At 38.1% G+C, this 23,107-nt stretch overlaps 2 protein-coding genes across 2 annotated transcripts; both read right to left on the bottom strand.

Moving 5' to 3' along the window:
* Positions 1–1,857: 1,857 nt before the first annotated feature.
* On the bottom strand, positions 1,858–3,363 carry LOC143022878 (aurora kinase B-like). The gene is made up of 2 exons (XM_076181276.1): positions 2,860–3,363; positions 1,858–2,001 (listed from the first exon to the last, which is right to left on the bottom strand). Exons 1-2 carry the CDS (start codon positions 3,361–3,363, stop codon positions 1,858–1,860), a joined length of 648 nt encoding a protein of 215 aa, XP_076037391.1.
* Positions 3,364–14,300: 10,937 nt separating this feature from the next.
* LOC143022879 (aurora kinase B-like) lies at positions 14,301–15,806 on the bottom strand. Its single transcript, XM_076181277.1, has 2 exons — positions 15,303–15,806; positions 14,301–14,444 (listed from the first exon to the last, which is right to left on the bottom strand). The coding sequence occupies exons 1-2, from the start codon at positions 15,804–15,806 to the stop codon at positions 14,301–14,303; spliced, it is 648 nt and encodes a 215-aa protein (XP_076037392.1).
* Between the last annotated feature and the right edge of the window lie 7,301 nt (positions 15,807–23,107).

The following is a 23,107-nucleotide window of genomic DNA, read 5'->3' on the forward strand; positions in this document are numbered from 1 at the left end:
ATATATATATATATATATATATACACATACATACTTTTGATATATTATGATTTATAGCCCATGTCTCTCTGTGTTTCTCTTTCTTTCCCACCCCCTCTCTCTCTTTCTATCTCTATCTCTCTCTGTTTATCTATATATCTATTTCCCTATCTATCTAACTACTTATCTGTCTGTCTATATTTATCTATCTGTCTGTCTGTCTATCTACCTATCAATTTTTCTACCTCTCCCTCTATTTGTCTATCTAGTTATCTAGATATCTGACTAAGTATATATCTGTCTATCTATCTATCTATATCCATCTATCTATTTCTCTTAGATAACTCTGAGATATAACCATGTATGTGATATGTACTTTTCTCCGTTCTTAACTCTTTTGTCTGACCCATAGTTCTGAAAGGGCGAAAGTTTTCAGTCAGCCTCTCGTTAAGTAACCCGGACATTATGTATTGCTGTTCTTCGGTTTCTTTTAGGACAATTCATTACTGCAATTGCATCGCTTTGCATCCACTTACTACCACTAGTTTTTGGTTAGTGGGCTAGTGACTCCCACTGGGGAGACTTCCGGGTCCCCCTACGGGATGGGGGGAAGGGGGGGGGAAGGAGTTCCATAAGCTGACAACCAGGGCAATAGGATTAATAGGAATGGATTAGTTACAGCTCTCTGAAAAATCATTACGTCATGGAATTTCGGTGACGTCATGAACTATTTTGTTTAATTGAGGGGCCGATACATCATTACGTCTTCGCGTTTATGTGACGTCATGAATGATGTTGTTTATTCATTCATCCATTTACTTACTCGGTATTTATTCATTCATTTATTTATATATTTGTTTGTTTATTTAGTCAACCTTTGCTCATACTCTTGTGTGTTTGTCACCTTTTTTCAAACAAGAACATTTTCCTTACTTTGTAGTATGGATGCATAATTCACATTTTCTAGCAGCATAAAAAAAAAATAGATATATGATAATTAAGATTACCAGCTCTGAAATAAGGCAAAAGGTTTCTTTTCATCAACACTGTATTTTCATTACTATTATCATTACTATTACTATCATTATTATTATTAATTATTATTATTATCATTATTATTATTATAGTTATTGTTATTATTATTGTTATTATTATTATTGTTATTATTGTTATTATTATTATTATTATTATTATTATTATTATTATTATTACTATCATTAGTACTATTATTATTAGTATTATTATTATTATTATCATTATTATTATTATTATTATCATTATTATATAATTATTATTACTATTATTATTATTATATATTTATTTCATTTTTTTTAACGGGGTGGGATTCTGGAGAACACTGAAGGGGGAGCTACAAAATGGTTGAGAATTCATGAAGAGGGGGAATGGAGTGCTAAAGGTCGAGAACCACTTCGACCTGACCCATTAAAGGTCGGCGGATGTGTTACAATGACAGAAGCAGCCGTGAACTCCACTCTCGACAATATTCCCGATTTAATATCTCGTTTATGCTCTCATATTCCTTGAAATATTTTACAGAACGCTTTGGGGGTGATGAATCAAACAACTAAAGATGACGTCTCAATACGCTAGGTATTGTGGGCACGAGGAAATGCAGTTCTGGGTCCGTGGTACTGTTTTATTCAGCTGAGGGAAGCCTTTTCCGACATCCGCACTACCATCTCCTCCCGCGTGTGTAGAAAGTTTGACACCGCCTGGGACAATATTAGAACGAAGCAAAAGCTACGGAGCATAAAATGTTCTGCAGATCGCTGGCCACTCCTTTCCCACCACAACCGTTTCTATCCGAAACTTTTAAACCGTTTACGTACTGGACATGCAAAGATAACCCACGATTTTTTATTCTCTCTTCCCGGATTCCCCCTTCTTGCGAGAGGTGTGGCTCCCCCTTTTCCGTTCGTCATTTCCTGCTCGAGTGCAGATACTACGAGCCTTGGCGGCGGAAGCGGGGCCTCCCTCCTGACTTCCGTAAGGTGCTTGGTGCTACACCCATGATACAACCCCTTGTAGGATTTTTAAAAGACGTTAATTTATTCTATTATATTTAATCTTAACTGTGTCGTAGCTATGTATTGGTAATCTTACTTCTATTGTAGTTCGCTACTTAATGTCTAGGCTTCGTATATATTTCGTAGATTATTTTAATAATTAGTCAGACAATAAGGTTGTAGTTGTTTTAATTTTTAGAATTTAGTATTTTAACCTCGTTATCTATTTTATCCCATGGCACGAATGGACTAACGACCCTGTGCCGGGCTTTTGCCCACTCTAATTAATCAATCAAAATCGATCGGTAGCCGAAGGCTTAATTCAATTGTGTGATCATTTCGAGTATTTAGAGTGAGAAAGATTTGCAGGCGATGCGCCTTCAAGAGCGGGATCTCTTCAATGTCCACGGAGGCTTCTCCAGCCACAGATTCTCTTCAGCGGATCAGGTTCCAGAAGAAGCCTCAGGAGCGTTCTGGAGGCTGAGTTCAGCTCTTTCCAGCCTTCTCTCTTGTAAATACTCTTGTCCTTTTCGGCCCACATTCTGTAATCGCTGTCTACGAGGTTTGCCTGTGACCAGGGCTTTCTTGTGGTCATCAGTTTGAAGAAGATGACGCCACAAGCCCACAGGTCGACTGGAGGGCCGAGGTACCTCTTCTCCTGTCGCTGCACTACTTCGGGTGCCATGTACGACTTGGTGCCCACCTTTCGGCTGAGTCGTATTTCCTTGCCGTCCTTAAGGAACAGACCGGCAAGACCGAAGTCAGAGATCTTGAGAACCTTGTCTTTGGTCAGGAGAAGGTTGCCTGGCTTGAGATCTCGGTGGACGACACCTCTCGAGTGGATGTATTTGACGCCATCCAGCAGCTGTTCGAAGTAGAATTTGAGCTCGTTTTCGCTCAGGTAAGGCATGTTGGTGGTCAGGTTGCCTTTGGAGCAATACTCAAGATTCAGGCTGAGTGTTCTCATCTTCTGTTCCCAGCAGAAGAGTCTGAGCACATTGGGATGGCTCAGCTGGATCTGGATCATTTCTTCGAAAGTGAATCCACGTTTCGAAGGCTGGGAAAGAACGACCTTGCGAGCGATCCGTTTCTTCAGTTTCTTATTTTCCAAAAGAAACACTTTACCAAAACCTCCTTTTCCAAGAACCCTGACTCTTCTCCAGCCTGAAGTGAAGTTGCAACGCTTCAGTGCTTCTTCGTTGCATTTCAGGACTTCTTCGTACTCGGTCAGGTCGATGGGTTTCGTGGCAAAGTTTGAGGTTTGGTTGACGTCATCTCCTCTTGAAGACTTTTCCTTCCGGCTGTGGCTGAGTGCCTGGAAGCAGCGGCAGATGGCGAAGAACACCAGGAAGATCATGTTGATTGAAGAGTAGATTCCTACAACGACTCAAGTTCGGGGGCCCAAGAGCGATCACCACGAAGACTCGAAAAGTCGTCTCAGATTTGTGGTCACTTGGTGCACCAAGGCTGAGTTTCGGAAGGACGAGGTCATCGGCAGGATCACAACTTATCTACCCTCTCTCTCTCTCTCTTTCTCTCTCTCTTTCTCTCTGATGCGCTGTTGGCGTAATCGCAAGCATACTGGTCTCGCATTCACTTGCTAGTGGGTTCGAATCCCGCACTTTTCCTCGATTCACATTTATCCTCGCGCTCGCTTGCCTACTTTCAAGTCTGGTGAAGCTTTGAGTTGTTGTTTTTTTATCAGATAAGAATTTCACTTCGAATTTAGCAACTTATTGAACATATTTAATCCCACTTGCACAAATCTTAATTTGTATTTATTCTCCGTGTTATCATTTCTGACGATGCTTTGGAAATAACGTTTTGTTATCTTGTGAAAATGTTGTTGATTTCTTGTATCGACTAATATTCCCTGTGCCACTTGACCTGAGCGCTGATGGCGTGATCAGAAGCGTGCCGGTCTCGCGTTCGCTTAGTTGCGGGTTCGAATCCCGCACTCCTCTCCGATTTCTACCAAACAGAGCGAATGAAAAGGGAAGAGGGGACGGCTTCAGCCGCAGCAGTTCAGCGCCTCCGTGCGTAGGCGTCTTACATTCTTCTGTTTGTTTGGAAGTATTCAATTATGTCTGCTGATATCTGTGGATCTAATACTTTACTTTTCATTTATATATTATTTCTTTGTATTGCTTTTTTATTCTGATTTATTTTGTTTTATTTTCATTAAGAAATGTATGGTGGATTTCCATGGGTTGCAATATCATCTTTTTTTATTTTATATTTTTCTTACGATTCCTAAGTTGAAGACCTGGCTGTTTCCTGATGTCCTTGTTAGAAACTCAATATATATATTTTCTCTTGATTATCTGATTCGGAACAAATACACAGTTGACTAATCCAGTGGTTTCAACATTTCAGTTAAGACTTTCTATTCTTTATATTCTCTCTCTCTCTCTCTCTCTCTCTCTCTCTCTCTCTCTCTCTCTCTCTCTCTCTCTGTCTCTCTCTCTCTCTCTCTCTCTCTCTCTCTCTCTCTCTCTCTCTCTCTCTCTCTCTCTCTCTCTCTCTCTCTTCGCATTGTCATTACTACTTGCACAATTGTGAAAATGACATGTCCTTTGTTTTCCTCTTATTTTATGAAAACTAGAACAAAAGGATGTTAAATATTATTTCTAGATCTGGCTTAGTGTTTACAATGTGGTAATCAGCTAATAATGCTTTCCAAATATATGTGAAATTGAAGCTGATCATTCTTCTTAAATGTGTGAGACTAACTACATCTTTGATCCCAACGCCTCGTGCACACACACACACACACACACACACACACACACACACACACACACACACACACACACACACACACACGAAGCAACACCACCCGACGTCGCTGTCGTCGCGCGACCAAGAAGAAGAGGATTTACGACGAAAAAGGAAAACCTGGTTTGTACTGTAGGGGTGGGGAGTGAACGTGAGTGCCCGAAATGGTATCTATGCAGTGCTAGTTAATTGTGTTAACTCGAAATTAGCAAAAATGAATGAAAACGACTCGAAAGCCAGTTGCGAATCAGAGCCATCTGGCGGCAATCCACTGAACCGCGATGTAAACAATCAACAAAGCACCACGTGTTATGACAATGATTTCTTAGGGTTTGGTAAGTACGAAAGAAAGAACTTAAGTAGATTATTAGAGATAGAGAGAGAGATGAGCAAAAATAGGACTCGGTGGGAAAATGAAATCATGGACTTAAGAAAAGAGGTCATTGGATTAATTGATTGTTTATCTAAGACTAACCATGAAATTTCTGACCTGAGAAAAGCTAACTTGGATCTTACAAACGAAATTAAAGAAATGAAAAGAGACATAAATGAACTGAAGAATGATAATGAAAAGAAGAAAACTAATGATAACAATAGCGAAAATCTAAAGCAGGAAGTGAACAACAAATTACAAGAATTGACACAAAAGATCGAAGAAAACTTAGGTGGGGACAGTATCCAGGAAATTAAGAAGTGGAAAGAAAATATTGAAAATAAAGAAATTGCTTTCAAAGAAATAGTCAAGCAGCAAATGCAAGATAATGCAAAAGACACAATCATTCAAGTGATTAACGAAAAAGCAAATTGGGTCAGGGACACAGTAGATAGGAAGAAATGTATTGTGGTTTATGGGCTTAAAGAAAAACAAGGATTGGCGAGGTACATGAGAGAAAAAGAAGAAAAAGAGACAGCAGTAGAAATCCTTAATGAAATTCAGGGGGGAGACAGTGATTCAGGCACAGACTTAGAAGAGACTTACAGAATTGGTCGCTATACTAAGGATAGGAATCGACCTCTAAAGATAAAACTAAGGTCACAAGTGGTAGTAGAAGACATATTTGAAAAAGTAGGTAACTTGGCAAAGAGTGAAAAATACAATAAGATATGGATAAAAAGAGAAATGAGTACTGAGGAATTAGAAAAAGAAAGGGCACTAAGAGAAGAAGCAAAGGAAAAAAACTTGAAAAGATCGGAGACAGAATGCAAAGAATTCCAGTGGAGAGTAATAGACTTGAGATTAAGACAATGGCACTTCAAAACGAACAAAACAAGGGAAGAAGAAACCAGGGAGAAGGAAGAAAATTAAAAGTGGCCTATACCAACATTGACGGACTAATTTCGGGACTGAACGAACTCAATGATTATCTGTTAGAAGCAAAACCAGACATAATGGGAATTGTAGAGACTAAACTAAGAGGTGAAATACCATCCACTGTTATCGGACAAGGTTTATACAACTACTGGATAAAAAACAGGGACAAGAAACAGGGAGGGGGAATCATGTTCTTGGCCAAGAAAGACCTAAAGGTGACAAAAATTGCAGAGGGCAAAGGTAATGCTGAATTGATCATGATAAAAGTCGAAGGCAAGAACATGAAAAGTAGAAAGTTTGTGGTGACTTATGTGCCTCCAAAAACAAGCGCTTGGAAAGAAATCGAACATACAAAAATGCTAGATGACACAAGAAAATCACTCAATGAGATACTAATGGGTAAGGGTAATCTGGTAGTTATGGGGGACTTCAATTGCAAAGAAATTTGTTGGGACAGCATGACAGTGCAAGGAGGAGATGACTCGTGGGGCAATGTACTGCTAGATATGACCATGGAGTACACAATGACCCAATGGGTCCGTGAAAACACAAGGTACAGAAATAATGAAGAGCCATCGAAACTAGATCTAATATTTACAACAGAGCCTGAAATAGTGCATAAAGTCCAGTATGAGACACCAATTGGAAAGAGTGACCATGTACTCATCGAAACTATACTAAAGGAAGAAATAGACATAGAGAGGAACGAAAAGCATAGGAAAGGAAGACTGAGGTACAACAAAACAGACTTTACAAAACTAAAGACATTCTTCCGGAATGCAAACTGGGAAATATTTTACAGGGAAGAAACAGCAGTGGAAGAGAAATGGAATATATTGATGGAAAACTACAATGAAGGGGTAAACAGGCATGTACCAAGACAAAAGCGAGAGAGAGAGTACATTAAATGTTGGTTCAACAAAAGATGCAGTGAGGCAAAAGACAGAAGGGACAAAGCTTGGAAAAAGTGGAGAAAAGACAAAAAACAAAGCAAATGGCAAATTTATGTTAACTATAGAAATGAGTATGTTAATGTGAGAAGAGAGGAGAAAAGGAACCATGAGAAGGATATTATAGACAAATGCAAAGAGCAACCCAAACTATTCTATCGGTATGTGAATGGTAAACTTAAAAACAAACAGGAATTGGTGAAACTATGCCAAGGAAACATAGAATACACTGAAGATTTAGAGATGGCCGAAGTCATGAACAATCACTTTAAATCTGTTTTCACCAGAGAGAAAATACCAAATTGTGACATAGACAAAAACAAGAAATCTCCCCTCATGAATGAGTTTACAGCATCACTAAAGGAAATATCAGAACATTTATCAAGGCTGGATGTCAGAAAATCACATGGCCCGGACGGTATTGCAAATTGGATTCTAAAGGAGTGCAAAGAAGAACTAACAGACAAAATACACATCTTAATAAACAGCTCACTCAAAGAAGGAAAGATACCCGAGGACTGGAAAAACGCTAACATTGTACCAATACACAAAGGAGGAAACAAAGAAGAACCCACCAACTATAGGCCAGTATCACTAACAAGCACCATAGCCAAAATTTGTGAGAAAATAATCAAGAATAGATGGGTAAAACATCTGGAAGACAATGACATATTAAACCCAAGACAATTCGGATTCAGACAAGGAAGATCATGCTCCACAAACTTAATATGCTTTTACTCAAGACTAATAGACATAGTGCAAGAAAGAAATGGATGGGCTGATTGTGCATTCCTAGACTTGCAAAAAGCCTTTGACAAAGTACCACACAGAAAACTACTAAAAAAACTGGAACACATAGGAGGAATACAGGGAAACCTACTAAAATGGATAGAGGACTTTCTGACTGGTAGAAAGATGAGAGTAGTGCTCAGAGAAAAATATTCAGACTGGAAAGAGGTGATCAGTGGAGTACCGCAAGGATCTGTGCTGGCACCAATAATGTTTGCTATCTATATGAATGACATGGATGAGGACGTGAACTGCTACATGAGCTTCTTTGCCGATGACGCCAAACTGCTAAGGAAAATAGAAACTGATGAGGACTGTGAAGCACTGCAAGAAGACCTAAATAGGGTATGGAACTGGAGTCAGAAATGGGAAGTGGACTTTAATACTAAGAAGTGTAGCATAATGGAGTTTGGAAAAAGCAAAAACAGAATATCAGGAAAATATACAATTGGAACCAAAGAAGTAAAGAAAGTAGGATCCGAAAAAGATTTGGGAGTAATTATCACGAACGACTTGTCCTATGATATACAGATTAACAAAATTGTCGGGGAGACTTACAACTTGCTAAGATCAATAAAAGTGGCGTTTACATACTTGGACGAAGACATGATAAAAAAAATATTGGTTACATTGATAAGGCCTAGATTAGAGTATGCAGCGACATTGTGGTCCCCCAGTACCAAAAAGAATATAAAGAAAATAGAAAGAATCCAAAGAGCAGCTACAAAAATGGCACCTGCACTTGCAAACCTATCATACGAAGAGAGATTGGCTAAACTGGAGTTACCGACACTGGAGCAAAGAAGAGAGAGAGGTGACCTATTGACCATCTACAGAATCATGAAAGGCACAGAGGTACTCGATAGTGAGAGCTTACTTAACTGGGACAAAAGAAACACAAGAGGACATGGAAAGAAAATAAAAAAACATAGCTATAGAAGAGAACTGAAGAAAAACAGTTTTCCTCATAGAGTTTTGGACACTTGGAACAAACTGGACAATGGAATAGTATGCGCAAAAACCATTCATGAGTTTAAAAACAAACTAGACACTGCAAGATACAAAGGCGGGACATCACGAGCATAGCTCCCCTTCCCGCAAAATACAACTAGGTAAATACAACTAGGTAAATACACACACACACACACACACACACATATATATATATATATATATATATATATATATATATATATATATATATATATATAATCAAATGCACCTTTATATTACACGTATACATATAATACAAAAAAGCTTTTTAGGACTTCAGGGCCAATAGTCGATACAAATAAAAATAAATAAATAAATGATTACTCCCATAGACCCTACCCCAAATAAAGAAAGAAGAAAAAAAAAAAAGCGAATAGATAAACGATCGGATGAAGTTTATTGGGATTTAGTGACTCAAACTTCCAGCCTCCTCTTCCCTCCTCCCCCTCCTCTTTCCCTCCCCTCCCCCTCCCCCTCCCCAACCACGTTCTCCCCCGTCCCTCTCATCCTGTTCCCATTCGCCATTCCCTCATCACGGGCCAACCCAGGGCGATTGGGTCGTTTCCTTCTAAGCTTTACGAGGAATTCTCCAGGGCTGTGGAGTTGGAGTCTGAGTCGTGGAGTCGGAGTCGGAGTCGGAAGCAATTACGGTGTCACTGAAGTCGGAGTCGGAGTCGGTAAAAATATACCGACTCCGACTCCAGTTAAATTTACACTTTATGGTCTTCGTTTAGTCTGTAGACTTATGCAGTGCACACTCCTTATAAGTAGATTATATAAGAAAAAAAAAACAATTTTATCAAATGTAAAATCTCATCGTCCTATCTTCGTGGTCATTCCACTAAACCCCCAAAACGTCCTTGTGCAACGCTGGCTTTCAAATTTATACATAGACTGATAAACATCCAAAGTATTACTTGAATAAATGAAACACCTCCATTTTGCACCTTCTGTTGACACACAGTCACGGGAGCTGTAATATTCGTGTCAAGTTCCATATGCATCGTTTCCATCACTCCATCAGTTTGGTGGTTTCTCCCACTGCTGTGTTGCCAAACAGTAGGATAATTATGATTTCAACTGAAGACTATCGCAGTAATACTATATCTTCTTTCCTATCCCCTTCTTTTTTCTCCTCTATCTATATACTTATAAAATTCTGATAATCTTGTTTGTCATCTTGCTTGCTTGCTTGCTTGCTTGCTTGAAACCGTCACCCAACCAATCAGAAGAAGAGATATTACGTCACGAGCCTATATATGCAAAAAAAAACAAAAAAAACGTTTTTTTTATCGCAGTTTTTTATAGAAAAAATATATATATTTTTATGATTTTTTTTTATCTTGTCCAAATTTGTTCAGATATTAAATATTTAGTATATAAAAACAGGTGCAAATATGTCATTCATCCCTCCAGATATAAGCATCTATCTTATTCACAGAGGCATTAGAGTATAAAAATGAACAAGTAATTGACCATTTTAGTCACTGTCAGATGCTGCAAGCCTGCAACAAGTGTAGATACTGTATACGGGCCAGAATGGCTATTGGCTGGCTACCTTACAAAATTTACCTTTTATCTTAGCATACTCTTGAAAGATTAAACACTCCAATTTCCCATTATGACCCTGGACGTTGCCTAAACAGAGATCTGCCACTTGGACAGTGAAAAAGGGGTTAACATAGTAATGGGGGGAAACTGTTGTACTCCCAGCCACCCATCAAGGTTCAGAGCTTACATTACAAAGGATTACAAAGGCGGAGCATGCCGACAGAAGACCTTTTGGTCCATATCTAGGTCGGACGTGAAAATAAATCATAATAATAATAATAGATGAATAAATAAAAACAATAATAATGTAAATAACAAATAAAAACAATAATAATGTAAATAACAAATAGAAACAAAAATAATGTAAATAACAAATAAAATACATAAATAAATGCATAGGTATAGTTAAATAATAAACAACAGGTAAATAGAAAAAATAATAAATTGACATACAATTAGTAATAAATGAGAATCAAACAGACAAATGAAAACAAAACAAAAACAAATAATATAAAATAAATGATAATCATTACAGGATCTTGCTTAGGTGTTTATCTTAAATCATTCTACCAAGAGGTCCTTGTGTCAGTAATTTCAGTACATTAAGACAAAAGAAGGTATGAAAATATATGAAGGATAATCATACCCAAAAAGTATGTATGATACATATACCTTTCAGTATCATACATGTTCAGCTGTAACGCTCGACCTTATACTGTACTCGTATCAATAAGGTTTATTTTCTCTATATTTACTCTTTCCTTTCAAGAAATTTGCCGAAACTTCTTTTATAAAGTATTTTCATTTTTGTATTTTGTATTTGCAAAACTATATATGTAAAAAAAATCTTCCATTATATTTTTTTTATTATTAGGTTTGTATCTACTTTACAAAAGTTATATTTCAACTTTTGTTATAAAGTACAGTATTTTTGTCTTTGAAATGTACTTATCACTTATTTGCAAAGATATATATTATGCCAAATGTCTTACATTATAGAATCTTTTTTTACTGAATTTTCTTCAATATCCTTTCAAAATTTTGTCTCTACTTCACTTATAAAGTATTAATGAAGAGGTCAAACATAGGAAAGCCACACTATAACATATATATTTATTCTTTGATGTAAACCAGTCATAATGATATAAGTCAACTCAAGATTGGAGCGTATGTGTGTTGTAGAGGCTTTATAAAATAGGTTGGCCATAATCAGTTGATTACATGAAGAGGAGTCGGAGTCGGAGTCGGTGGTGCCAAAAATAGAGTCGAGTCGGAGTCGGAGTCGGAGGTTTTGTGTTCCGACTCCACAGCCCTGGAATTCTCGCTCTTGCGCACTCACAGCTGAGGGCCTTCGACGGCCAAGACTTGTTATGGGATGCGGTGTACCAGCTATAACATCATTTCCAGGTTTATTAGCCTCTCGTACCTCAACGGCATCTAAACGTTAACATTGCGTTTAGTCTGGGATTAAAATAAGATTAATAAATACTTTTTTTCTTCCAATTGTAGTGCTGAGTTGGTTTCAGAATGACCTGATGACGGTTTTTCTTTCTCGCTGAATTCTGATTCCGAAGCTCCACCACTGAAGTCTCTCGCTGATGGTCTTATTGTTATTATTCAATCATCGAAATTATTATCACAAATGTCTCCATGCCTATGTATAAACAAATGTCTGCATGCATATGTATAAACACACACACACACATTAATACTGATAACCCACTTTCGGAGAAGAAAAAGCGAAAGTATAAAGATCTGTATATTTCGATTACTAACTGTGATCCTCTTCAGCAGATGTGAAGAGGATCACAGTTAGTGATCGAAATATACAGATATTTGTACTTTCGCTTATTCTTCTCCGAAAGTGGGTTATCAGTATCAATTTCACCAATGTGCTACGACATAACTTTGTTATGATTTACACACATACATAAATTATGCTGTTTATTCATTAATCTATTTATTTATTTATTTATGTGTATATACATGCTCGTATGTTAAGTATTGAAGAGATGTATATATATATATATATATATATATATATATACATATATATATATATATATATATATATATATTTATATACACATACGTACTTTTGATATATTATGATTTATAGCCCATGTCCCTCTGTGTTTCTCTTTCTTTCCCACCCCCCTCTCTCTCTATCTATCTCTATCTCTCTCTGTTTATCTATACATCTATTTCTCTATCTATCTAACTACTTATCTGTCTGTCTATATTTATCTATCTGTCTGTCTGTCTATCTACCTATCAATTTTTCTACCTCTCCCTCTATTTGTCTATCTAGTTATCTAGATATCTGACTAAGTATATATCTGTCTATCTATCTATCTATATCCATCTATCTATTTCTCTTAGATAACTCTGAGATATAACCATGTATGTGATATGTACTTTTCTCCGTTCTTAACTCTTTTGTCTGACCCATAGTTCTGAAAGGGCGAAAGTTTTCAGTCAGCCTCTCGTTAAGTAACCCGGACATTATGTATTGCTGTTCTTCGGTTTCTTTTAGGACAATTCATTACTGCAATTGCATCGCTTTGCATCCACTTACTACCACTAGTTTTTGGTTAGTGGGCTAGTGACTCCCACTGGGGAGACTTCCGGGTCCCCCTACGGGATGGGGGGAAGGGGGGGGGGAAGGAGTTCCATAAGCTGACAACCAGGGCAATAGGATTAATAGGAATGGATTAGTTACAGCTCTCTGAAAAATCATTACGTCATGGAATTTCGGTGACGTCATGAACTATTTTGTTTAATTGAGGGGCCGATACATCATTACGTCTTCGCGTTTATGTGACGTCATGAATGATGTTGTTTATTCATTCATCCATTTACTTACTCGGTATTTATTCATTCATTTATTTATATATTTGTTTGTTTATTTAGTCAACCTTTGCTCATACTCTTGTGTGTTTGTCACCTTTTTTCAAACAAGAACATTTTCCTTACTTTGTAGTATGGATGCATAATTCACATTTTCTAGCAGCATAAAAAAAAAATAGATATATGATAATTAAGATTACCAGCTCTGAAATAAGGCAAAAGGTTTCTTTTCATCAACACTGTATTTTCATTACTATTATCATTACTATTACTATCATTATTATTATTAATTATTATTATTATCATTATTATTATTATAGTTATTGTTATTATTATTGTTATTATTATTATTGTTATTATTGTTATTATTATTATTATTATTATTATTATTATTATTATTATTACTATCATTAGTACTATTATTATTAGTATTATTATTATTATTATCATTATTATTATTATTATTATCATTATTATATAATTATTATTACTATTATTATTATTATATATTTATTTCATTTTTTTTAACGGGGTGGGATTCTGGAGAACACTGAAGGGGGAGCTACAAAATGGTTGAGAATTCATGAAGAGGGGGAATGGAGTGCTAAAGGTCGAGAACCACTTCGACCTGACCCATTAAAGGTCGGCGGATGTGTTACAATGACAGAAGCAGCCGTGAACTCCACTCTCGACAATATTCCCGATTTAATATCTCGTTTATGCTCTCATATTCCTTGAAATATTTTACAGAACGCTTTGGGGGTGATGAATCAAACAACTAAAGATGACGTCTCAATACGCTAGGTATTGTGGGCACGAGGAAATGCAGTTCTGGGTCCGTGGTACTGTTTTATTCAGCTGAGGGAAGCCTTTTCCGACATCCGCACTACCATCTCCTCCCGCGTGTGTAGAAAGTTTGACACCGCCTGGGACAATATTAGAACGAAGCAAAAGCTACGGAGCATAAAATGTTCTGCAGATCGCTGGCCACTCCTTTCCCACCACAACCGTTTCTATCCGAAACTTTTAAACCGTTTACGTACTGGACATGCAAAGATAACCCACGATTTTTTATTCTCTCTTCCCGGATTCCCCCTTCTTGCGAGAGGTGTGGCTCCCCCTTTTCCGTTCGTCATTTCCTGCTCGAGTGCAGATACTACGAGCCTTGGCGGCGGAAGCGGGGCCTCCCTCCTGACTTCCGTAAGGTGCTTGGTGCTACACCCATGATACAACCCCTTGTAGGATTTTTAAAAGACGTTAATTTATTCTATTATATTTAATCTTAACTGTGTCGTAGCTATGTATTGGTAATCTTACTTCTATTGTAGTTCGCTACTTAATGTCTAGGCTTCGTATATATTTCGTAGATTATTTTAATAATTAGTCAGACAATAAGGTTGTAGTTGTTTTAATTTTTAGAATTTAGTATTTTAACCTCGTTATCTATTTTATCCCATGGCACGAATGGACTAACGACCCTGTGCCGGGCTTTTGCCCACTCTAATTAATCAATCAAAATCGATCGGTAGCCGAAGGCTTAATTCAATTGTGTGATCATTTCGAGTATTTAGAGTGAGAAAGATTTGCAGGCGATGCGCCTTCAAGAGCGGGATCTCTTCAATGTCCACGGAGGCTTCTCCAGCCACAGATTCTCTTCAGCGGATCAGGTTCCAGAAGAAGCCTCAGGAGCGTTCTGGAGGCTGAGTTCAGCTCTTTCCAGCCTTCTCTCTTGTAAATACTCTTGTCCTTTTCGGCCCACATTCTGTAATCGCTGTCTACGAGGTTTGCCTGTGACCAGGGCTTTCTTGTGGTCATCAGTTTGAAGAAGATGACGCCACAAGCCCACAGGTCGACTGGAGGGCCGAGGTACCTCTTCTCCTGTCGCTGCACTACTTCGGGTGCCATGTACGACTTGGTGCCCACCTTTCGGCTGAGTCGTATTTCCTTGCCGTCCTTAAGGAACAGACCGGCAAGACCGAAGTCAGAGATCTTGAGAACCTTGTCTTTGGTCAGGAGAAGGTTGCCTGGCTTGAGATCTCGGTGGACGACACCTCTCGAGTGGATGTATTTGACGCCATCCAGCAGCTGTTCGAAGTAGAATTTGAGCTCGTTTTCGCTCAGGTAAGGCATGTTGGTGGTCAGGTTGCCTTTGGAGCAATACTCAAGATTCAGGCTGAGTGTTCTCATCTTCTGTTCCCAGCAGAAGAGTCTGAGCACATTGGGATGGCTCAGCTGGATCTGGATCATTTCTTCGAAAGTGAATCCACGTTTCGAAGGCTGGGAAAGAACGACCTTGCGAGCGATCCGTTTCTTCAGTTTCTTATTTTCCAAAAGAAACACTTTACCAAAACCTCCTTTTCCAAGAACCCTGACTCTTCTCCAGCCTGAAGTGAAGTTGCAACGCTTCAGTGCTTCTTCGTTGCATTTCAGGACTTCTTCGTACTCGGTCAGGTCGATGGGTTTCGTGGCAAAGTTTGAGGTTTGGTTGACGTCATCTCCTCTTGAAGACTTTTCCTTCCGGCTGTGGCTGAGTGCCTGGAAGCAGCGGCAGATGGCGAAGAACACCAGGAAGATCATGTTGATTGAAGAGTAGATTCCTACAACGACTCAAGTTCGGGGGCCCAAGAGCGATCACCACGAAGACTCGAAAAGTCGTCTCAGATTTGTGGTCACTTGGTGCACCAAGGCTGAGTTTCGGAAGGACGAGGTCATCGGCAGGATCACAACTTATCTACCCTCTCTCTCTCTCTCTTTCTCTCTCTCTTTCTCTCTGATGCGCTGTTGGCGTAATCGCAAGCATACTGGTCTCGCATTCACTTGCTAGTGGGTTCGAATCCCGCACTTTTCCTCGATTCACATTTATCCTCGCGCTCGCTTGCCTACTTTCAAGTCTGGTGAAGCTTTGAGTTGTTGTTTTTTTATCAGATAAGAATTTCACTTCGAATTTAGCAACTTATTGAACATATTTAATCCCACTTGCACAAATCTTAATTTGTATTTATTCTCCGTGTTATCATTTCTGACGATGCTTTGGAAATAACGTTTTGTTATCTTGTGAAAATGTTGTTGATTTCTTGTATCGACTAATATTCCCTGTGCCACTTGACCTGAGCGCTGATGGCGTGATCAGAAGCGTGCCGGTCTCGCGTTCGCTTAGTTGCGGGTTCGAATCCCGCACTCCTCTCCGATTTCTACCAAACAGAGCGAATGAAAAGGGAAGAGGGGACGGCTTCAGCCGCAGCAGTTCAGCGCCTCCGTGCGTAGGCGTCTTACATTCTTCTGTTTGTTTGGAAGTATTCAATTATGTCTGCTGATATCTGTGGATCTAATACTTTACTTTTCATTTATATATTATTTCTTTGTATTGCTTTTTTATTCTGATTTATTTTGTTTTATTTTCATTAAGAAATGTATGGTGGATTTCCATGGGTTGCAATATCATCTTTTTTTATTTTATATTTTTCTTACGATTCCTAAGTTGAAGACCTGGCTGTTTCCTGATGTCCTTGTTAGAAACTCAATATATATATTTTCTCTTGATTATCTGATTCGGAACAAATACACAGTTGACTAATCCAGTGGTTTCAACATTTCAGTTAAGACTTTCTATTCTTTATATTCTCTCTCTCTCTCTCTCTCTCTCTCTCTCTCTCTCTCTCTCTCTCTCTGTCTCTCTCTCTCTCTCTCTCTCTCTGTCTCTCTCTCTCTCTCTCTCTCTCTCTCTCTCTCTCTCTCTCTCTTCGCATTGTCATTACTACTTGCACAATTGTGAAAATGACATGTCCTTTGTTTTCCTCTTATTTTATGAAAACTAGAACAAAAGGATGTTAAATATTATTTCTAGATCTGGCTTAGTGTTTACAATGTGGTAATCAGCTAATAATGCTTTCCAAATATATGTGAAATTGAAGCTGATCATTCTTCTTAAATGTGTGAGACTAACTACATCTTTGATCCCAACGCCTCGTGCACACACACACACACACACACACACGAAGCAACACCACCCGACGTCGCTGTCGTCGCGCGACCAAGAAGAAGAGGATTTACGACGAAAAAGGAAAACCTGGTTTGTACTGTAGGGGTGGGGAGTGAACGTGAGTGCCCGAAATGGTATCTATGCAGTGCTAGTTAATTGTGTTAACTCGAAATTAGCAAAAATGAATGAAAACGACTCGAAAGCCAGTTGCGAATCAGAGCCATCTGGCGGCAATCCACTGAACCGCGATGTAAACAATCAACAAAGCACCACGTGTTATGACAATGATTTCTTAGGGTTTGGTAAGTACGAAAGAAAGAACTTAAGTAGATTATTAGAGATAGAGAGAGAGATGAGCAAAAATAGGACTCGGTGGGAAAATGAAATCATGGACTTAAGAAAAGAGGTCATTGGATTAATTGATTGTTTATCTAAGACTAACCATGAAATTTCTGACCTGAGAAAAGCTAACTTGGATCTTACAAACGAAATTAAAGAAATGAAAAGAGACATAAATGAACTGAAGAATGATAATGAAAAGAAGAAAACTAATGATAACAATAGCGAAAATCTAAAGCAGGAAGTGAACAACAAATTACAAGAATTGACACAAAAGATCGAAGAAAACTTAGGTGGGGACAGTATCCAGGAAATTAAGAAGTGGAAAGAAAATATTGAAAATAAAGAAATTGCTTTCAAAGAAATAGTCAAGCAGCAAATGCAAGATAATGCAAAAGACACAATCATTCAAGTGATTAACGAAAAAGCAAATTGGGTCAGGGACACAGTAGATAGGAAGAAATGTATTGTGGTTTATGGGCTTAAAGAAAAACAAGGATTGGCGAGGTACATGAGAGAAAAAGAAGAAAAAGAGACAGCAGTAGAAATCCTTAATGAAATTCAGGGGGGAGACAGTGATTCAGGCACAGACTTAGAAGAGACTTACAGAATTGGTCGCTATACTAAGGATAGGAATCGACCTCTAAAGATAAAACTAAGGTCACAAGTGGTAGTAGAAGACATATTTGAAAAAGTAGGTAACTTGGCAAAGAGTGAAAAATACAATAAGATATGGATAAAAAGAGAAATGAGTACTGAGGAATTAGAAAAAGAAAGGGCACTAAGAGAAGAAGCAAAGGAAAAAAACTTGAAAAGATCGGAGACAGAATGCAAAGAATTCCAGTGGAGAGTAATAGACTTGAGATTAAGACAATGGCACTTCAAAACGAACAAAACAAGGGAAGAAGAAACCAGGGAGAAGGAAGAAAATTAAAAGTGGCCTATACCAACATTGACGGACTAATTTCGGGACTGAACGAACTCAATGATTATCTGTTAGAAGCAAAACCAGACATAATGGGAATTGTAGAGACTAAACTAAGAGGTGAAATACCATCCACTGTTATCGGACAAGGTTTATACAACTACTGGATAAAAAACAGGGACAAGAAACAGGGAGGGGGAATCATGTTCTTGGCCAAGAAAGACCTAAAGGTGACAAAAATTGCAGAGGGCAAAGGTAATGCTGAATTGATCATGATAAAAGTCGAAGGCAAGAACATGAAAAGTAGAAAGTTTGTGGTGACTTATGTGCCTCCAAAAACAAGCGCTTGGAAAGAAATCGAACATACAAAAATGCTAGATGACACAAGAAAATCACTCAATGAGATACTAATGGGTAAGGGTAATCTGGTAGTTATGGGGGACTTCAATTGCAAAGAAATTTGTTGGGACAGCATGACAGTGCAAGGAGGAGATGACTCGTGGGGCAATGTACTGCTAGATATGACCATGGAGTACACAATGACCCAATGGGTCCGTGAAAACACAAGGTACAGAAATAATGAAGAGCCATCGAAACTAGATCTAATATTTACAACAGAGCCTGAAATAGTGCATAAAGTCCAGTATGAGACACCAATTGGAAAGAGTGACCATGTACTCATCGAAACTATACTAAAGGAAGAAATAGACATAGAGAGGAACGAAAAGCATAGGAAAGGAAGACTGAGGTACAACAAAACAGACTTTACAAAACTAAAGACATTCTTCCGGAATGCAAACTGGGAAATATTTTACAGGGAAGAAACAGCAGTGGAAGAGAAATGGAATATATTGATGGAAAACTACAATGAAGGGGTAAACAGGCATGTACCAAGACAAAAGCGAGAGAGAGAGTACATTAAATGTTGGTTCAACAAAAGATGCAGTGAGGCAAAAGACAGAAGGGACAAAGCTTGGAAAAAGTGGAGAAAAGACAAAAAACAAAGCAAATGGCAAATTTATGTTAACTATAGAAATGAGTATGTTAATGTGAGAAGAGAGGAGAAAAGGAACCATGAGAAGGATATTATAGACAAATGCAAAGAGCAACCCAAACTATTCTATCGGTATGTGAATGGTAAACTTAAAAACAAACAGGAATTGGTGAAACTATGCCAAGGAAACATAGAATACACTGAAGATTTAGAGATGGCCGAAGTCATGAACAATCACTTTAAATCTGTTTTCACCAGAGAGAAAATACCAAATTGTGACATAGACAAAAACAAGAAATCTCCCCTCATGAATGAGTTTACAGCATCACTAAAGGAAATATCAGAACATTTATCAAGGCTGGATGTCAGAAAATCACATGGCCCGGACGGTATTGCAAATTGGATTCTAAAGGAGTGCAAAGAAGAACTAACAGACAAAATACACATCTTAATAAACAGCTCACTCAAAGAAGGAAAGATACCCGAGGACTGGAAAAACGCTAACATTGTACCAATACACAAAGGAGGAAACAAAGAAGAACCCACCAACTATAGGCCAGTATCACTAACAAGCTCCATAGCCAAAATTTGTGAGAAAATAATCAAGAATAGATGGGTAAAACATCTGGAAGACAATGACATATTAAACCCAAGACAATTCGGATTCAGACAAGGAAGATCATGCTCCACAAACTTAATATGCTTTTACTCAAGACTAATAGACATAGTGCAAGAAAGAAATGGATGGGCTGATTGTGCATTCCTAGACTTGCAAAAAGCCTTTGACAAAGTACCACACAGAAAACTACTAAAAAAACTGGAACACATAGGAGGAATACAGGGAAACCTACTAAAATGGATAGAGGACTTTCTGACTGGTAGAAAGATGAGAGTAGTGCTCAGAGAAAAATATTCAGACTGGAAAGAGGTGATCAGTGGAGTACCGCAAGGATCTGTGCTGGCACCAATAATGTTTGCTATCTATATGAATGACATGGATGAGGACGTGAACTGCTACATGAGCTTCTTTGCCGATGACGCCAAACTGCTAAGGAAAATAGAAACTGATGAGGACTGTGAAGCACTGCAAGAAGACCTAAATAGGGTATGGAACTGGAGTCAGAAATGGGAAGTGGACTTTAATACTAAGAAGTGTAGCATAATGGAGTTTGGAAAAAGCAAAAACAGAATATCAGGAAAATATACAATTGGAACCAAAGAAGTAAAGAAAGTAGGATCCGAAAAAGATTTGGGAGTAATTATCACGAACGACTTGTCCTATGATATACAGATTAACAAAATTGTCGGGGAGACTTACAACTTGCTAAGATCAATAAAAGTGGCGTTTACATACTTGGACGAAGACATGATAAAAAAAATATTGGTTACATTGATAAGGCCTAGATTAGAGTATGCAGCGACATTGTGGTCCCCCAGTACCAAAAAGAATATAAAGAAAATAGAAAGAATCCAAAGAGCAGCTACAAAAATGGCACCTGCACTTGCAAACCTATCATACGAAGAGAGATTGGCTAAACTGGAGTTACCGACACTGGAGCAAAGAAGAGAGAGAGGTGACCTATTGACCATCTACAGAATCATGAAAGGCACAGAGGTACTCGATAGTGAGAGCTTACTTAACTGGGACAAAAGAAACACAAGAGGACATGGAAAGAAAATAAAAAAACATAGCTATAGAAGAGAACTGAAGAAAAACAGTTTTCCTCATAGAGTTTTGGACACTTGGAACAAACTGGACAATGGAATAGTATGCGCAAAAACCATTCATGAGTTTAAAAACAAACTAGACACTGCAAGATACAAAGGCGGGACATCACGAGCATAGCTCCCCTTCCCGCAAAATACAACTAGGTAAATACAACTAGGTAAATACACACACACACACACACACACATATATATATATATATATATATATATATATATATATATATATATAATCAAATGCACCTTTATATTACACGTATACATATAATACAAAAAAGCTTTTTAGGACTTCAGGGCCAATAGTCGATACAAATAAAAATAAATAAATAAATGATTACTCCCATAGACCCTACCCCAAATAAAGAAAGAAGAAAAAAAAAAAGCGAATAGATAAACGATCGGATGAAGTTTATTGGGATTTAGTGACTCAAACTTCCAGCCTCCTCTTCCCTCCTCCCCCTCCTCTTTCCCTCCCCTCCCCCTCCCCCTCCCCAACCACGTTCTCCCCCGTCCCTCTCATCCTGTTCCCATTCGCCATTCCCTCATCACGGGCCAACCCAGGGCGATTGGGTCGTTTCCTTCTAAGCTTTACGAGGAATTCTCCAGGGCTGTGGAGTTGGAGTCTGAGTCGTGGAGTCGGAGTCGGAGTCGGAAGCAATTACGGTGTCACTGAAGTCGGAGTCGGAGTCGGTAAAAATATACCGACTCCGACTCCAGTTAAATTTACACTTTATGGTCTTCGTTTAGTCTGTAGACTTATGCAGTGCACACTCCTTATAAGTAGATTATATAAGAAAAAACAAAACAATTTTATCAAATGTAAAATCTCATCGTCCTATCTTCGTGGTCATTCCACTAAACCCCCAAAACGTCCTTGTGCAACGCTGGCTTTCAAATTTATACATAGACTGATAAACATCCAAAGTATTACTTGAATAAATGAAACACCTCCATTTTGCACCTTCTGTTGACACACAGTCACGGGAGCTGTAATATTCGTGTCAAGTTCCATATGCATCGTTTCCATCACTCCATCAGTTTGGTGGTTTCTCCCACTGCTGTGTTGCCAAACAGTAGGATAATTATGATTTCAACTGAAGACTATCGCAGTAATACTATATCTTCTTTCCTATCCCCTTCTTTTTTCTCCTCTATCTATATACTTATAAAATTCTGATAATCTTGTTTGTCATCTTGCTTGCTTGCTTGCTTGCTTGCTTGAAACCGTCACCCAACCAATCAGAAGAAGAGATATTACGTCACGAGCCTATATATGCAAAAAAAAACAAAAAAAACGTTTTTTTTATCGCAGTTTTTTATAGAAAAAATATATATATTTTTATGATTTTTTTTTATCTTGTCCAAATTTGTTCAGATATTAAATATTTAGTATATAAAAACAGGTGCAAATATGTCATTCATCCCTCCAGATATAAGCATCTATCTTATTCACAGAGGCATTAGAGTATAAAAATGAACAAGTAATTGACCATTTTAGTCACTGTCAGATGCTGCAAGCCTGCAACAAGTGTAGATACTGTATACGGGCCAGAATGGCTATTGGCTGGCTACCTTACAAAATTTACCTTTTATCTTAGCATACTCTTGAAAGATTAAACACTCCAATTTCCCATTATGACCCTGGACGTTGCCTAAACAGAGATCTGCCACTTGGACAGTGAAAAAGGGGTTAACATAGTAATGGGGGGAAACTGTTGTACTCCCAGCCACCCATCAAGGTTCAGAGCTTACATTACAAAGGATTACAAAGGCGGAGCATGCCGACAGAAGACCTTTTGGTCCATATCTAGGTCGGACGTGAAAATAAATCATAATAATAATAATAGATGAATAAATAAAAACAATAATAATGTAAATAACAAATAAAAACAATAATAATGTAAATAACAAATA

The sequence above is a fragment of the Oratosquilla oratoria genome, unplaced genomic scaffold (genome assembly GCF_046742065.1).
Source record: "Oratosquilla oratoria isolate Oo_2021 unplaced genomic scaffold, ASM4674206v1 SCAFFOLD215, whole genome shotgun sequence".
Classification (NCBI taxonomy): Eukaryota; Metazoa; Arthropoda; class Malacostraca; order Stomatopoda; family Squillidae; genus Oratosquilla; species Oratosquilla oratoria.

Excerpts from the sequence above, each read along its gene's own strand:
- LOC143022878 (XM_076181276.1), bottom strand. The coding sequence starts at position 3,363 with ATGATCTTCCTGGTGTTCTTCGCCATCTGCCGCTGCTTCCAGGCACTC. Across the intron at positions 2,002-2,859 it reads TCGAACAGCTGCTGGATGGC|CACCAAGCACCTTACGGAAG; the intron begins GTCAAATACATC and ends TCATGGGTGTAG.
- LOC143022879 (XM_076181277.1), bottom strand. The coding sequence starts at position 15,806 with ATGATCTTCCTGGTGTTCTTCGCCATCTGCCGCTGCTTCCAGGCACTC. Across the intron at positions 14,445-15,302 it reads TCGAACAGCTGCTGGATGGC|CACCAAGCACCTTACGGAAG; the intron begins GTCAAATACATC and ends TCATGGGTGTAG.